The sequence below is a fragment of the Staurois parvus genome, unplaced genomic scaffold (assembly GCF_062004578.1).
Source record: "Staurois parvus isolate SC_StPar_1 unplaced genomic scaffold, SC_StPar_1.0 ptg000726l, whole genome shotgun sequence".
Taxonomy (NCBI): Eukaryota; Metazoa; Chordata; class Amphibia; order Anura; family Ranidae; genus Staurois; species Staurois parvus.
In genome coordinates this window covers 873,493-892,102 of record NW_028318522.1, presented here as the reverse complement: position 1 = coordinate 892,102, position 18,610 = coordinate 873,493, and the positions used below count along the sequence as shown (strand labels likewise).

The window sequence follows — 18,610 nt, the reverse complement described above, 5'->3', positions numbered from 1 at the left end:
GCCCGACTTTCCAAATGGTCAGTCCGCCCCTGGTTGGGGCTATGTAAATACCAGTAATAAATGATGGATGTGAATGAGGTTCAGGAGGGCAGTTCTTTTGTCATGAAGCTGAGATCCAGAATACGGAGACCTGGCCTCAAACTAGCAGGAGGAAAGTTCAAAACTTTCCTTAGAGTCCATTTTTTTAAAATGAAAGAGTAGTCCATGCTTGGAACAGACATCCAGCAGAGACAGTGAGCCTATTAATAGGTGGTGATGTTAAACATGCCGGGTCAAACTGTGGGTAGAGGATTGTGTTTATGCAGGATTATGCTGGTTTATGTTTTCCCACTGGTTAAACCAGATGGACTTGTGTCTCTCTCAGCCCTACTAAACCAATGTTACTTTAGATTTATACTCAGTTAAAAGGTTAAAAAACAGAAAAAATGGGGCAGGGTCAACATCACTCATCTAGCCTTTTTTTGTACAGGGAAGTAGTTGCCAAAGAATTTGTTGTTAACCAGTTTCTCCCAGCCGACACATAGGGCGCAATATCTCGGTAAGTCTTTTCTTTATAATTCAAATTTTATATGTTCTGAAAACGTTGAGCTGCGTGACCAATATTGCAACGGCTATGTAGTAAGTATATATATATATATATACAGTGGGGATCGAAAGTTTGGGCACCCCAGCTAAAAATTTGTATTAATGTGCATAAAGAAGCCAAGGAAAGATGGAAAAATCTCCAAAAGGCATCAAATTACAGATTAGACATTCTTATAATATGTCAACAAAAGTTAGATTTTATTTCCATCATTTACACTTTCAAAATAACAGAAAACAAAAAAATGGCGTCTGCAAAAGTTTGGGCACCCTGCAGAATTTATAGCATGCACTGCCCCCTTTGCAAAGCTGAGACCTGCCAGTGTCATGGATTGTTCTCAATCATCGTCTGGGAAGACCAGGGGATGTCAATCTCAAAGGTTTTAAATGCCCAGACTTATCTGACCTTGCCCCAACAATCAGCACCATGGGTTCTTCTAAGCAGTTGTCTAGAAAACTGAAACTGAAAATAGTTGACACTCACAAAGCTGCAGAAGGCTATAAGAAGATAGCAAAGCGTTTTCAGATGTCAATATCCTCTGTTCGGAATGTAATTAAGAAATGGCAGTCATCAGGAACAGTGGAAGTTAAAGCAAGATCTGGAAGACCAAGAAAAATATCAGACAGAACAGCTCGCAGGATTGTGAGAAAAACAATTCAAAACCCACGTTTGACTGCACGATCCCTCCAGAAAGATCTGGCAGACACTGGAGTTGTGGTACACTATTCCACTATAAAGAGATACTTGTACAAATATGGTCTTCATGGAAGAGTCATCAGAAGAAAACCTCTTCTACGTCCTCACCACAAAAATCATCGTTTGAACTTTGCAAATGAACATATAGACAAGCCTGATGCATTTTGGAAACAAGTTCTGTGGACCGATGAGGTTAAAATTGAACTTTTTGGCCGGAATGAGCAAAGGTACGTTTGGAGAAGAAGGGGCACAGAACTTAATGAAAAGAACCTCTGTCCAACTGTTAAGCATGGGGTTGGATCAACCATGCTTTGGGGTTGTGTTGCAGCCAGTGGCACAGGGAACATCTCACCAGTAGAAGGAAAAATGGATTCAATAAAATTTCAGCAAATTTTGGATGGTAACTTGATGCCATCTGTGAAAAAGCTGAAGTTAAAGAGAGGATGGCTTCTACAAATGGATAATGATCCTAAACACACCTCGAAATCCACGGGGGGATTACATCAAGAGGCGTAAACTGAAGGTTTTGCCATGGCCTTCACAATCTCCTGACCTCAACATAATTGAAAATCTATGGATAGACCTTAAAAGAGCAGTGCGTGACAGACAACCCAGAAATCTCAAAGAACTGGAAGACTTTTGTAAGGAAGAATGGGCAAAGATACCTCAAACAAGAATTGAAAGACTCTTGGCTGGCTACAAAAAGCGTTTACAAGCTGTGATACTTGCCAAAGGGGGCAGTACAAGATATTAACTCTGCAGGGGGCCCAAACTTTTGCAGACGCCATTTTTTTGTTTTCTGTTATTTTGAAAGTGTAAATGATGGAAATAAAATCTAACTTTTGTTGACATATTATAAGAATGTCTAATCTGTAATTTGATGCCTTTTGGAGAATTTTCCATCTTTCCTTGGCTTCTTTATGCACATTAATACAAACTTTTAGCTGGGGTGCCCAAACTTTCGATCCCCACTGTATATATATATATATATATAGTAAAAATATAGTAAATCTCTTATTAAGTGTTAGAGTTAATAGAGGATATGTTGGGACAATACTTACTTCACGTAGAAGATAGGAATGTTCAGTTCCATATTTCAGGGTAAAACAATCAAGATATTGTTCTGCATTATATACCTACATTAAAATTCAAAAAATTCAGAAATAACCCTTCGTGCCTCTACATATTTCCAGCAAACGTTTGCAAACAAACAGGGATTTTGGGTTCATATACATTGCAATACATGTTCAAGCTGGCCAACTGCGTCAAGTAGTCCTTCTCTGGCCAACTGTGCCAAAATAGTCCCCCTCTGGCCAGCTGTGTCACTGTGATCCCTCTCTGGCCAACTTAAGGGCAAACAAGGCTTTATTTTCGGATATTGTCCTGCAAAATTATTACTTTTTCTCTCAATCCTTAACCACTTCCATACCGGGAACTTTTACCCCCTTCCTGCCCAGGCCAATTTTCAGGTTTCAGCGTTCTCACACTTTGAATGACAATTGCGCGGTCATACAACATTGTACCCAAACTAAAATTTTCTCATTTTCTTCACACAACTAGAGCTTTCTTTTAGTGGTATTTAATCACCACCGGGGGTTTTATTTTTTGCTAAATTAACAAAAAAAGACTGAGACTTTTGAAAGAAAAACCACACTTTTTTTTGTTTCTGTTATAAAAGTTTGCAAATAAATAATTGTTCTTCATAAATATGGAATGCATTTACAAATATATGTAAATATGTATTTTAAAATGACTTTTTTGTATGTTAAAAAAAATCTGAAGACTATATTTAAAAAATATATATCTCGGTAAGTCTTTTCTTTATAATTCAAATTTTATATGTCCTGAAAACGTTGAGCTGTGTGACCAATATCGCAAAGGCTATGTAGTAAGTATTTATATATAGTAAAAATATAGTAAATCTCTTATTAAGTGTTAGAGTTAAGAGATGATTTGTTGGGAAACATACTTGCTTCATGTAGAAGATAGGAATGTTCAGTTCCATATTTCAGGGTAAAACAATCAAAATATTCTTCTGCATTAATTTAGACCTACATTAAAATTCAAAAAATTCTGAAATAACCCTCCGTGCCACTACATATTTCCAGCAAACATTTGCAAACAAACAGGGATTTTGGGTTCATATATACTGCAATACATGTTCAAGCTGACCAACTGTGTCAAGTAGTCCTTCTCTGGCCAAATGTGCCAAAATAGTCCCCCTCTGGCCAGCTGTGTCACTGTGACCCCTCTCTGGCCAACTGCATCAAAGTAATTCCTCTCTGGCCAATTGTGCCAAAATGACGCCCATCTGGCCAACTGTGTCAATGTGCTCCCTCTCTGGCCAACTGCATCAAAGTAATACTTCTCTGGCCAGTTGTGCAAAAGTGATCCCTCTCTGGCCAACTGTGTCATTGTGACCCCTCCCTGGCCAACTGCATCAAAGTAATTCCTCTCTGGCCAACTGTGTCATTGTGACCCCTCCCTGGCCAACTGCATCAAAGTAATTCCTCTCTGGCCAACTGTGTCATTGTGACCCCTCCCTGGCCAACTGCGCCAGAGTGATTCCTCTCTGGCCAGCTGTGCCAATGTGACTCCCCTCTGGTCAACTGTATCAAAATAGTCCCTCTATGGCCATCTGTGCCATAGTGATCCCCATCTAGCCAACTGTGTCAAAGTAGTCCCTCCCCATGGCCAACTGTGCCAAACTGATCTCCCTCTCGCCAGCTGTGACAAAGTGTACCCAAACTAAAATTTTATCATTTTCTTCGCACAAGAGCTTTCTTTTAGTGGTATTTAATCACCACCGGGGGGTTTTATTTTTTGCTAAATTAACAAAAAAAGACTGAAAAAAAAGTATATTTTGAAATATATTGAATATGGCCACCAAAATTGTAGTATTTCAAATATATGTCAATATATTTGGGAAGAATATTTTTAAAATATATTTCAAATATATTTTTCTTCCATTTAGGAAGATTCTTAGAACATTCCTTTCCCAATAATTTTTGTTTAAAATTCTACTCAGCTATGGCCAGCTTAAGATTTATACAATGAATAATGTGCTGTGTCTTTTATTTTCCAGATTTTTTTTTCTTTCAGTGCTTCATAATTCGATTATTTTTTTTTTCTTTCAGTGATGGCGGCTGCTGAACTGAAGCTTGAGGTGACGTGTTCCATCTGTACAGAAATCTTTACAGATCCCATCACCCTGATATGTGGACACAGCTTCTGCCTGGTTTGCATCACAAGAACATTTGACAACCAACATGACAGGGAATACTTCTGTCCAGAATGCATGATGGAGTTCAGGAGACGTCCAGAATTAAAGAAGAATCCAAGATTATCCAACATTGCCAACCATTTCCATTCTGCGGAACCAAATGGAGACCAGCCTAAGAATATCTGCACTTATTGTGTTGACCTTCCTGTACCTGCTGTTACATTGTGTCTACATTGTGCAGCTTTTCTCTGTGATCTGCATAAACAGACACACAGCAAGTCGCAAGAACACGTCCTCACCGATCTCACCACATCCATGGAGGACAGAAGATGTGCCGTCCACAAGAAGATCCTGGAGTATTACTGCATTGATGATGGAACTTGTATGTGTGTTCAATGCATGACCTCAGACCACAGTGGGCACAAAGTGAGCACAATAAGTGAGTTCTTGAAGACAACAAAAAATCTGGAACCAGTTTTGGAGAAACTGTTCTTTAAGAAAGAGGAGACTGAGGCAATGCTCCAGAGTCTGCAGGATCACCAGAGGAAGATAGATAAAAAAGCAAATGGTGTAACTGAAAGAGTCGTCGCCTTCATGAGAGACATCAGGAGACAACACGATGATCTAGAGAAGAGATTACTGACTGATTTCTCAAGAAATAAAGAGCAGATTTCACTCTCAGTCTCCAATCGTATCCAGCAACTGCAAAAGGAAAAGTCTGAACTGCAGAAGAAGATCACTCAGATTGAGGAGCTGAGTAGAAATACTTACCCGATATCTGCCTTACAGGCTCCAGATGTTTTGTTTTGTATCTTAGAGGATGAGTATGATTTGGACAGGGGGATGGGTAGTGTAATGATCCATGATGTAGGTGATCTGGAGACGAATGTGGTCTTTGAGATTTTGCATTCAGGGCTATTAAATATTGTAGAGGGTGTTGGAAAAGATGTCCATGTGAATGACGATCAAAAATGTTCACTCTTTGGTGGTAATGTAAACATGGGAAATAGAAAGGTTTCAAATGTAGCAAAGACCCCTAAAGGGGAAACAAATGCTCAAGTTCCATCACGGGGTCCATCAGAAACTAAGTCTAGACATCCCCTTATGTCTGCCAATAAGAGCAGCACCCCAGAAATGTTACTGGATGTAAACACGGCTAGTAACTATTTATATATCTCGGATGACCTAAAAACTGTCTACAGGTCTGAAGTTTATCTAGGCCAACCCGAGACACTGGAGAGATTTCAAAGTCCTCATGTTTTAAGCACCAGAGGCATTTCCTCCGGAGAGCATGAACTGGAGGTGGAAATCTGTAAAACACAAGAGTTCACTGGTGACTTTTTGTTTGTAGGGATGTGTTATCCCACTATAGATCGAAGAGGATCCCAGTCTCTAATTGAAAACATTAACACTCTCTGGGGATTAAAAGTTCAAGGTGGGACATTCATAGCGGTTCAAAATGGGCAATATAAATACTTAGGGAAGGTGGCTTCACAGAGAATAAAACTCAAATTAGATTATGAGGCTGGGCGGTTGTCCTTTTATGAGATATGTGGTCCCATCAAACACTTACACACCTGCACTGCCACCTTCATCCAGCCCCTCCATCTTATAGTCAGTTTACAAGGTAATTATTGGGTGAAAATCCTAAAATAGTGCCAATACTAAGAGTGACCTTTTACTTGAACCAACAGGACACTGGCCGGAATGACCAAACCATATTATTATTTTTAGTAAAAGTGTACCTCTTGCCATTTAATCGTTTTCCGTACAGAGACTGCAGCGATGACGGAGGTATCAGTGTTTCCATCCAGCAATTCCAAAGTCGGTAAAAGTAATCCAAGTGGCTAAAAAGCCTCCGGATTACTTTTACAGACAGCAGAAGGGGGTCCCACCCCACTTCCCGCCAGCCGCCACCTCCTGAGCAATCAGGAAGCCCGGTAAGGATGCAACCTGTGGCACACAGTGAAAGGAACTGATGCTGTTCCTCCCACTGTGCGACATTGGAAATTGGGAGCGTCAACAATTTTGTCACTTCCAGTTTCTGCTATTTGTTTACCTGGCTGTTACCGCAAGCAGCCAATTAGACCAATATGTGTCTGAATGGCTGCATTGAAGGCCAGAGGAGAGGTCTGGGGTCTAGTAGACCCCAGATCTCTCCATAAAGAGGACCTGCCACCAGGGGCATCCCTAGGCTTGGTGTCACCCGGTGCGATAACACTTGGTGACAGCCCCTCCGACAATCCCCACAGAATGGATCAGATCTGCAGATTCAGCACAATGGATCGGACTCCGATCCATTATGCTCCCCAATCCACAGATCTGATCCATCCTGCAGGGATCGTCAGCTTTCTTTACAGCTTACCTTTTTGTGGAGCTGGTCCGGTGTCACCCCATATAGGTTGCATGCCGACGATCCCCGCAGGATGGTTCGGATCTACGAATTGAGCATAATGGATCGGAGTCCGATCCATTATGCTCCCCAATCCGCAGATCCGATCCATCCTGCGGGGATCGTCGGCTTGCTTTACAACTTACCTTTTCGTGGCGTGGGTCCGGTATCACCCCGTGCGATAGGTTTCACACGGTGCGGGACGCACCCCCCGTACCTGCCTCGGGACGCCACTGCCTGTCACGGACCATGCTGCCACAAGAGATATTGTTCATCATTTGTGATAGCAATAAAGTTAATAAAAAAATAAATAAACAGTGTAAATTTTTAAAAATAAAATAAATAATAACAATAACAAAAATTTCAAGCACCCTCATCTGCCCGTGCTAGTGCACAAATGCAAACGCATTTTCTGGTCCCGCACACATGTGTAAACAGCAATCCCACCACACATTTGAGGTTTTGCAGCGAACATCAGAGTGACAATATTTGTAGCTTCAGACCTGCTGTGTAATCCTAAACTGATAACCTGTAAAGGCTTCTAAAGTGCCACCTGTTTGGATTTTTAGGTACATTTGGTGCCCTTCTGTGGGCGGACTCAATTATAAAGCATGACACCTATCCATTTACTCGGAATAACATTACCTTTTACATTTCATCAAAAAAGTGGGTATTATTTTGTATTTTTGTTCATTAAAATTCATAAAAAATTTGCATTTGAATAACCGCTGTGCAAATACTGCATGACATAAAAATTTGCAATGCCCACCGTTTTATTCTCTAGAGCCTCTGCTTAAAAGTGGGTTGACTTCTCCGGAATTTTACAATGTACTGTCCCCACCATAACCAACATTTCCTCAATAAAGTTTCAGATCCAACAATTTCTTTTTTGGGGGTCTTTTTTTTGCTTAAAGTAGAACTGAGTGAAACTAAACTAAAATTAAATTTATAATATGTCAACAGTGAGCTTCAAATATTGGCGCATGTGTTTGTCATTACTTGCCGATACGCACGTACCGCGCATGCGCTAAGCTATTTTGGCTATATTACAGAAAAGAAGAAACCATCAAAAGGTCAGAAACCCCCCCAACCCCCAGGGGACTTTAAAGGCAGAAAATGTAAGACATGAAATGTATTGAAAAACACATGGTCAATGTTTATGATTGGTACCAAAAAATGGTCAAATGGCCGAGAAGACAAAGGTAAAATATAATGTGATACACATTACTTCTAAATACACTTGGGTATATGATGGCCTGTTTACTTGGTGTATCACATTATATTTTACCTTTGTCTTCTCGGCCATTTGGCCATTTGTTGGTGCCAATCATAAAGATTGACCATGTGTTTTTCAATACATTTCATGTCTTACATTTTCTGCCTTTAAAGTCCCCTGGGGGTTGGGGGGGTTTCTGACCTTTTGATGGTTTCTTCTTTTTTTTAATATAGCCAGAGAGACCAGAAAACGAAACAGACCAGGTTTTCCAAAAGACCTAAAAACAGCCTTTGTACTGCAATTATCTGAAGTAAAATAAAGTGGATTTAAATTGAACTTTTTTTTAATTAAAATTGTTTTCAAAAAGTGTATTTTTCCCCAAATAATTGAAAAACCACTGGGCAAATACTGTGTGCCAATAAAAAAATTGCAAAACCCAAATGTTATTTTCTAGGGCCTCCGCTTTAATAAATATATATACCATTAAAAATTGCAAAACCCAAACCCAAATTTTATCCTCTAGGGCTTCCACGTTTATATATATATATATTTACTTGGTGTATCACATTATATTTTACCTTTGTGTTATCAGCCATTTGGCCATTTTTTGGTACTAATCATAAAGATTGACCATGTGTTTTTCAACACATTTGGGGAAAAATACACTTTTTAAAAAAGTGTATTTTTCCCTAAATAATTGAAAAACCACTGAGCTAATACTGTGTGTCATTAAAAATTGCAAAACCCAAACACAAATTCTATCCTCTAGGGCCACAGCGTTTATATATATATATATATATATATAGAGAGAGAGAGAGAGAGAGAGAGATCTATATATATATATATATATGTGTGTATATGAAATGTTTATATAAATGTATATATATATATATATATATATATATATATATATATATTATATATATACAGTGGGGATCGAAAGTTTGGGCACCCCAGCTACAAATTTGTATTAATGTGCATAAAGAAGCCAAGGAAAGATGGAAAAATCTCCAAAAGGCATCAAATTACAGATTAGACATTCTTTTAATATGTCAACAAAAGTTAGATTTTATTTCCATCATTTACACTTTCAAAATAACAGAAAACAAAAAAATGGCGTCTGCAAAAGTTTGGGCCCCCTGCAGAGTTAATATCTTGTACTGCCCCCTTTGGCAAGTATCACAGCTTGTAAACGCTTTTTGTAGCCAGCCAAGAGTCTTTCAATTCTTGTTTGAGGTATCTTTGCCCATTCTTCCTTACAAAAGTCTTCCAGTTCTTTGAGATTTCTGGGCTGTCTGTCACGCACGGCTCTTTTAAGGTCTCTCCATAGATTTTCAATTATGTTGAGGTCAGGAGATTGTGAAGGCCATGGCAAAACCTTCAGTTTACGCCTCTTGATGTAATCCCCCGTGGATTTCGAGGTGTGTTTAGGATCATTATCCATTTGTAGAAGCCATCCTCTCTTTAACTTCAGCTTTTTCACAGATGGCATCAAGTTACCATCCAAAATTTGCTGAAATTTTATTGAATCCATTTTTCCTTCTACTGGTGAGATGTTCCCTGTGCCACTGGCTGCAACACAACCCCAAAGCATGATTGATCCAACCCCATGCTTAACAGTTGGACAGAGGTTCTTTTCATTAAATTCTGTGCCCCTTCTTCTCCAAACGTACCTTTGCTCATTCCGGCCAAAAAGTTCAATTTTAACCTCATCGGTCCACAGAACTTGTTTCCAAAATGCATCAGCCTTGTCTATATGTTCATTTGCAAAGTTCAAATGATGATTTTTGTGGTGAGGACATAGAAGAGGTTTTCTTCTGATGACTCTTCCATGAAGACCATATTTGTACAAGCATCTGTTTATAGTGGAATAGTGTACCACAACTCCAGTGTCTGCCAGATCTTTCTGGAGGGATCGTGCAGTCAAACGTGGGTTTTGAATTGTTTTTCTCACAATCCTGCGAGCTGTTCTGTCTGATATTTTTCTTGGTCTTCCAGATCTTGCTTTAACTTCCACTGTTCCTGATGACTGCCATTTCTTAATTACATTCCGAACAGAGGATATTGACATTTGAAAACGCTTTGCTATCTTCTTATAGCCTTCTCCAGCTTTGTGAGCGTCAACTATTTTCAGTTTCAGTTTTCTAGACAACTGCTTAGAAGAACCCATGGTGCTGATTGTTGGGGCAAGGTCAGATGAGTCGGGGCATTTAAAACCTTTGAGATTGACATCACCTGGTCTGCCCAGACGATGATTGAAAACAATCCATGACACTGGCAGGTCTCAGCTTGGCAAAGGGGGCAGTGCATGCTATAAATTCTGCACGGTGCCCAAACTTTTGCAGACGCCATTTTTTGTTTTCTGTTATTTTGAAAGTGTAAATGATGGAAATAAAATCTAACTTTTGTTGCCATATTATAAGAATGTCTAATCTGTAATTTGATGCCTTTTGGAGATTTTTCCATCTTTCCTTGGCTTCTTTATGCACATTAATACAAATGTTTAGCTGGGGTGCCCAAACTTTCGATCCCCACTGTACCATTAAAAATTGCAAAACCCAAACCCAAATTCTATCTTCTAGGGCTTCAGCGTTTATATATATATATCTATATATATATGTGTATAGGAAATGTTTATATATATATATATATATATATATATATATATATATATATATATATATACCATTAAAAATTGCAAAACCCAAACCCAAATTTTATCCTCTAGGGCAGTGATGGCGAACCTTTTTGAGCCCGAGTGCCCAAACTGCAACCCAAAACCAACTTATTTCTTTCAAAGTGCCCACACTGCAATGAAACCTGAATATCGAGCTTTTGGTTTAGAAAAAACAACTCGTACAGTAGTGCAAACTAATTAACAGTACAGGGATGACCAGAGACTGCGGACAGTACAGGGATGACCAGAGACTGCGGACACAGTACAGGGATGACCAGAGACTGCAGACACAGTACAGGGATGACCAGAGACTGCGGACACAGTACAGGGATGACCAGAGACTGCAGACACAGTACAGGGATGACCAGAGACTGCGGACACAGTACAGGGATGACCAGAGACTGCGGACAGTACAGGGATGACCAGAGACTGCGGACAGTACAGGGATGACCAGAGACTGCGGACAGTACAGGGATGACCAGAGACTGCGGACAGTACAGGGGATGACCAGAGACTGCGGACAGTACAGGAGATGACCAGAGACTGCGGACAGTACAGGAGATGACCAGAGACTGCGGACAGTACAGGGGATGACCAGAGACTGCGTACAGTACAGGAGATGACCAGAGACTGCGGAAAGCACAGGGATGACCAGAGACTGCGGACAGTACAGATGACTGCTGACCTTTGGGGAGGGAGGGGGAGCGAGTATCTGAATTTGACAGGTACCCGCTCTTACTTCCGCAGAGTTTTTTTTTTTATCTTACCTATTCCTTTATCCAGCCGCGCGCTGTCTTCCCGGCTTCTGTAGTGTGGGCGGTCGTCGGACAGCCGGATGCCCAGTGCGCATGCGCGAGAAGCGCTGCGCTTTGTGATTGGTCCGGCGGCTTCTGGGATCTGTCATGTGTCCCAGGTACCGCCTTACCATTCACAAAGAGCACTGCTTCTTGCGCATGCGCACTTGGGACCCGGCTGTCACGCACACTACAGAAGCCGGGAAGACAGCGCGCCGCTGGATAGAGGGACAGGTACGGTCCCACTGCAGAGCTGAGTGGCCGGCCCGGTATTCTGACACGGCGGCGGAGGAAACACCGGACCGGCCGCTCTATATTCGCTCCATAAGACGCACTGACATTTTCCCCCCTTTTTTGGGGGAAAAAAAGTGCGTCTTATGGAGCGAAAAATACGGTATTCTCCTGGCGTGCCCACAGATAAGGCTCGGCGTGCCGGCTGTGGCACGCGTGCCACGGGTTCGCCATCACTGCTCTAGGGCCTCATTATATATATATATAGTAATGTTTGGGGGTTCCAATTGATTAATTTTCTAGCAAAAAATATAGATTTTTTTTTTACAAAAGTGTCAGAAAAAGGCTTGGAGGTGAAGTGGATAATATACTTTCCTATCTATTTATTAATGCTGGCAGAGTAAGGATTGAAAACAATAATAGTTCATGTTGAATTGAGAGAGTTTAGTTCCGCTGTAAAGTAGACTCCGGGAGACGGTTCACTTCCTCTAAACTCTTTCATTCAATTCTCACGGCACATCGTGTGTTTTCTTCCGGAGGCACACACAAGTAATTGCCAAGCACACTGAAACAAACACACGCAGTCGGCTCAATAGTGTTGACTTTCCCGTATTATGTGTTCATATCAACATGAAGGAAAGGTGAGGGAAGACCAAGGAAGCTGTTGCTTCGAATTCATTGAAAACTGTGCCCAGCTGACACACAGAGCGCACTAACTCGGTGAGTCTTCACTTTAGTATCAAACTTTCCTCCACTCTAACCTTGAGCTGTGCAACCGATACACACCGACAGCTGAATGATAGATCACATATTTAAAGTGAGAGTTAAGAAAGAACTTGATGAGACGACTCATTTCATGTAGATCAGTGGTACTCAACCTTCCTAATGCCGCGACCCTTTAATACAGTTCCTCATGTTGTGGTGACCCCCCCAACCATAAAATTATTTATCCAGTAATTATAATTCATGAAGTGTCGTTTTACCTCCAATACTGCTGCTTTCAACACAGTAGCTGCTTTCAACACAGTAGCTGCTTTCTACACAGTAGCTGCTCTTTACACATCGGAAATATGTGTTTTCCGATGGTCTTAGGCGACCCCTGTGAAAGGGTCATTCGACCCCCAAAGGGGTCGCGACCCACAGGTTGAGAACCACTGATGTAGAGGATGTATCATATCATAGTATCATAGTTACATAGTTAGTCTGGCTGAAAAAAGACAAAACTCCATCCAGTTCAACCAATAAAAAAAAAAAGTTATAATCCTACACCCACAGTTGATCCAGAGGAAGGCAAAAAAAACCAACAAAGCACGATCCAATTTGCTCCTGCAGGGAAAAAATTCTTTCCTGATCCCCCGAGAGGCAATCGGATATTCCCTGGATCAACTTTCCCTATAAATGTTAGTATCCAGTTCAGGGGCAGACTGACAACTCATGGGGGCCCCCGGGCAATAGGGGATCATGGGGCCCCTGTGTCCTTGCCCAAACTCAAAAAAGCCCATGAAAAAGGTACCAGGGGCATCTCATGGGTCCCTCTACTGACCCCGGGCCCTCGGGCAGTGCCCGAATTTCCAAATGGTCAGTCCACCCCTGATCCAGTTCAGGGGTGGACTGACAACTCATGGGGCAATAGGGAATCATGGGGCCCCTGTGTCCTTGCCCAAACTCAAAAAAGCCTATGAAAAAGGTACCAGGGGCATCTCATGGGGCCCTCTACTTACCCCAGGCCCTTGGGCAGTGCCAGAGTTTCCAAATGGTCAGTCCACCCCTGATCCAGTTATATTCTGTGTATCTAAAGGATGGAAATGTTCGGTTCTGTATTTCAGGGTTTTATTGAAATATTCTATATTTCAACTAAGAAATCATTCTGATGGTATTAACCCCTCGCCCTCCAGAGGATTTCCCCCCCCCCCCCCTTCCTGACCGGGGCCATATTTTGCGATACGGCGCTGCGTTACTTTAACTGACAATTGCAACGTTGCACCCAAATTAAATTTATATTCTTTTTTCCCCATGAATAGAGCTTTCTTTAGGTGGTATTTGATCACTTCTATGATTTTTGCTATAAACAAAAAAAGGCTGACAATTTTGAAAAAAATATATATATTTTTTACTTTTTGCTATTAAACGTGTCCAATAAAAAAAATTAAAAAAATTAAAAATTCATCATAAATTTCAGCCAAAATGTATCCTGCTCCGTGTCTTTGCAAAAATAAAAATCCCAATGTGTGTAAATTAATTGGTTTACATGAATGTTATAGCGTCTACAAATGGCGGTATAGATACTGGGATTTAAATATATTTATACTAGTAATGGAGGCGATCAGCGACTTATAGCGGGACTGCGGGGGGCATTCTGACACTGGGGGGGAGGGGAGTGACTAACTGCCACTGACATCCCCAGTGACACCAATACAGTGATCAGTGCTAATAAAAAGCACTGACACCGTACTAATGGCGCTTGGCAGGAAGGCTACCGGGCGCTTTCAGCCTTTTCCTGCCCAGGCCAATTTTCAACGCTTTCACACTTTGAATGACAATTGCACGGTCATGCAACACTGTACCTAAATTAGATTTTTATCATTTTTTTTTTAGACATATAGATCTTTATTTTGGTGGTATTTAATCACCACTGGGTGTTTTATTTTTTGCTAAACAAATGAAAAAATACCAAAAATTTTGAATACATTTTTTTTTCTTAGTTTCTGTTATAAAATGTTGCAAACAAGTAATTTTTCTCCTTCAATAATGTGCACTGATGAGGCTGCACTGATGGGCACCGATATGCATCACTGGTGGCCACTGATAGGCTGCACTGATGGGTACTGATGAGGTGGCACTGATGAGGCAGCACTGATGGGTACCGATATGCAGCACTGATGGGCACCGATAGGCTGCACTGATGGGTACTGATGAGGTGGCACTGATGAGGCAGCACCAGGGGCGGACTGACAACTCGTGGGGCCCCCGGGCAATAGGGGATCATGGGGCCCCTGTGTCCTTGCCCAAACTCAAAAAAACCTATGAAAAAGGTACCAGGGGCATCTCATGGGGCCCCCTACTCTCCCGGGCTCTTGGGCAGTGCCCGAGTTTCCAAATGGTCAGTCCGCCCCTGCTGTGGCCCACTATCATTTAACCCATTTGCTCTGAGCCCAGGTTGTCCTGGATCCTTCTCCCCTCCCCCCTCCAGCCTGTGAAAGGAGAAGCAGAACATTGATAAGCTCACCTGTGTTAGTCCGGTCGCTCCTCCTAGCAGCACATGAACTGATTGGCTCCTTGTGCTGCTTCTTCCTTTCACACTCCAGCCCTGCTGTATAAGCAGATCATAGGGTCAAGGGAGATCATATTGTATAGTGAATACAGGGTCTGGGGAGAGCGGATATAGGGAATGCAGGGTCAGCACTGGGCAGCACTGATGGGCACCGATATGCAGCACTGATGGGTACTGATAGGCTGCACTGATGGGCACTGATGAGTCTGCACTGATATGCACCACTGATGGGCACCGTTAGGCGGCACTGATGGGCACCGATACGCAGCACTGATTGGCACCGATAGGTGGCACTTAAGGTCACTGATAGATGGCACTGACTGGCGGCACTGAAGGACACTGAGTGGCAGCACTGATGGGCACTGTTGGGACTACACTGATGGACACTGTTGGGACTGCACTGATGGACATTCTTGGGGCTGCACTGATGTCCCCTTGGGGCTGCACTGATGTCCTGATGTGTATATACAGATGCCGATTACCCGCTCTCCTCATACTGTGACTGTGTGAGCAAAGTGTAGCTGATAACCGGCAACTGTATTTACAGTGATCAGCTGTGTCATTGGACACAACTGATCATGTGGTAAATGAGTGTTGTGATTGGCCCTTTACCATGTCATGTGATCAGCTGTGTCCTAAGGACACAGCGATCACAGAAAGCGCTGGGTGCGCACCACTGGGTGCGCACGGGGGAAGTGTTCTGGGAGGACGGCATATGCCGCCCTCCCAGAACTAAACGACCGTGCTGTAGCCATCATTCAACTATAGCCCAATCATCAAGGGGTTAATTAATACGATTCTTTTTTCCTGCTTTTCTTTTAGTGATGGCGGCTGCTGAAGTGAAGCTTGAGGTGACGTGCTCCATCTGTACAGACATTTTTACAGATCCCATCACCCTGACGTGCGGACACAGCTTCTGCCAAGATTGCATCACAAAAACATTTGACAACCAACATGACAGGGAATACTTCTGTCCAGAATGCATGAAGGAGTTCAGGAGACGTCCAGAATTGAAGAAGAATCCAAGATTATCCAACATCGCCAACCACATCCATTCTGCGGAAAGCAAGGGAGACAAACCCAAAAATGTCTGCAGTTATTGTGTTGACTTGTATGTACCTGCCGTTGCAGTGTGTCTACACTGTGAAGCCTTTTTGTGCGATGTACATAAACAGGTACACAGTAAGTCACCAGAAAACGTCCTCACCGATCCCACCACTTCCCTGGAGGACAGAAAGTGTCCCGTCCACAAGAAGATCCTGGAGTATTACTGCACTGTGGATAACATCTTCATATGTTTAAGCTGCCTGACCTCAGATCACAATGGGCACAAAGTGGACACAATAGGTATGTTTTTGCAGCAGAGGGCAAAAGATCTGAAACCGATGTTGGAGAAATTGTCCGCTAAGAGAGAGGAGACTGAAGCAATGCTCCAGGATCTTCAGGATCACCAGAGGAAGATAGATGAAGAAACGGACGGTGTAGCTGAGAGAGTCATCGCCATAATGAGAGACATCAGGAGACAACACGATGATCTGGAGAAGAGAGTACTGACTGAAATCTCCAGGCAACAACAACATATTTCCATCTCGGTCTCCAACCGTATCCATCAACTAGAAAAGGAAAAGTCTGAACTGCATAAGGCGACCACTCAAATTGAGGAGCTCAGGAGAAATACTAATTTGGAGAAAGGGATGGGTAGGATAATGATCCATGATGTAGGTGATCTGAAGAAGGATGTGATCTTTGAGACTTTGCATTCAGGACTATCGAATATTGTAGAGGGTGTTGGAAAAGATGTCCATGCGAAAGATGTTCACAACAGTTCATACTCTGGTGGTAATGTAAACACAGGAAAGAGAAATGTTTCAAATGAAACAATGGGCCCTAAAGGTGAAACAAATGTTCAAGTTCGGTCAAATGACCCTTCAAAAACTCAAGTTAAGTCTACGCCTCGAAAACTTCCACCCATTTCTGCCAATAAGATCATCACCCCAGAAATGTTACTGGATGTAAACACGGCTAGTAACTATTTACAGATCTCAGATGACCTAAAAACCGTCTCCAGGTCAGACGTTTATTTAGGCCGACCAGAGACGGTGGAGAGATTTCGAAGTCCTCAGGTTTTAAGCATCGAAGGGGTTTTCTCTGGAAGGCATGTCCTGGAGGTGGAATTCAGTAAAACCAAAGTGTCCAGTGGTAACTCTTTGTTTATAGGGATGTGTTACCATACCATAGATAGGAAAGGATTCCAGTCTCTGATTGAAGGCAGTAGCATTGCCTGGGGAATATGGATTAAAGATATATCATTCAAAGTGGTTCAAAACAAAAAAATGAAATACATAAGGTATGTGTCCTCACAGAGACTAAAACTCAGTTTGGGTTATAAAGACGGGAAGTTGTCCTTCCACGAGCTGTGTCAGCCCATCAAACACATACACACCTTCTCTGCCACCTTCACTCAGCCGCTCCATCTCATAATCAGTTTACAAGGTAGTTGTTGGGTGAAAATCTTAAAATGGTCCTAACAGGGACGGGAACAGGGGTAGGCAGGAAGGGCAGAGCAGAGCAAGGGGGGGGGGAGGGGCAGAGAATGAACGTAGGGCGGTACACCCATTTTACAACATGCATTAGTAGTGGGTGGGGGGGAGCAGTTCCACAGCCTTGCTCTAGGCACTGGATGGACCTGTCCCGGTATTGGGTCCTAATCAGGGGCGGACTGACAATTTGGAAATTCGGGCACTGCCCGAGGGCCCGGGGTCAGTAGGGGACCCCATGAAATGCCTCTGGTACCTTTCATAGGCTTTTTTGGGTGTGATTTGAGTGTGGGCGAGGACACAGGGGCCCCATGATCCCCTATTGCCCGGGGACCCAAGAGTTGTCAGTCCGCCCCTGGTTGGGTGTTAGCAGCCCCCTCCCCTTCATTGTCAATTTATTTTGAGTAGCGTAGGAGGTTTTATTTATATCTTCACTGTTATCACCCCGAGAGAAAAACGAGCAGTTAGTCCATGCCAGGGGTGGACTGACAACTCATGGGACCCCCCCGGCAATAGGGGATCATGGGGCCCCTGTGTCCTTGCCCAAACTCAAAACAGCCTATGAAAAAGGTACCAGGGGCATCTCATGGGGCCCCCTACTGACCCCGGGCCCTCGGGCGGTGCCCGAGTTTCCAAATAGCCAGTCCGCCCCTGGTCCATGCAGTGCAGGTACAGCCTCACTGCATGGTTCAAAAACATTTTTGCCTAGATTTCTGCTTTAACCCCCCCAGCGGTATTCCTCAGTGTAGCTCGGGGTAAAATTTCAGTACCAGAAGTGGTAACCCCGAGCTACACTCGGGAATACACTGCAGCATTGCTCGGGGATCCCTCGATCACTTACCTTGTCATTTGCTCCCGCGATGTCCCCCCTGCAGCGTCCCCGGCCATCTATAGGCTTTATTGAGTTTGGGCAAGGACACAGGGGCTCCATGATCCCCTATTGCCCAGGGGCCCCATGAGTTGTCAGTCCGCTCCTGGTCCTAATGTTAA

The 18,610-nt window shown here is 42.8% G+C and overlaps 2 protein-coding genes across 2 annotated transcripts; both read left to right on the top strand.

The window, feature by feature from the left end:
* Window positions 1-4,418: 4,418 nt before the first annotated feature.
* On the top strand, window positions 4,419-6,158 carry LOC149445360 (E3 ubiquitin/ISG15 ligase TRIM25-like). Its single transcript, XM_089653888.1, has one exon. The coding sequence runs from the start codon at window positions 4,419-4,421 to the stop codon at window positions 6,156-6,158; it is 1,740 nt and encodes a 579-aa protein (XP_089510014.1).
* Window positions 6,159-15,738: 9,580 nt separating this feature from the next.
* LOC149445359 (E3 ubiquitin/ISG15 ligase TRIM25-like) lies at window positions 15,739-17,611 on the top strand. The gene has a single exon (XM_089653887.1). The coding sequence runs from the start codon at window positions 15,908-15,910 to the stop codon at window positions 17,609-17,611; it is 1,704 nt and encodes a 567-aa protein (XP_089510013.1). The 5' UTR covers window positions 15,739-15,907.
* The last annotated feature ends 999 nt before the right edge of the window (window positions 17,612-18,610 follow it).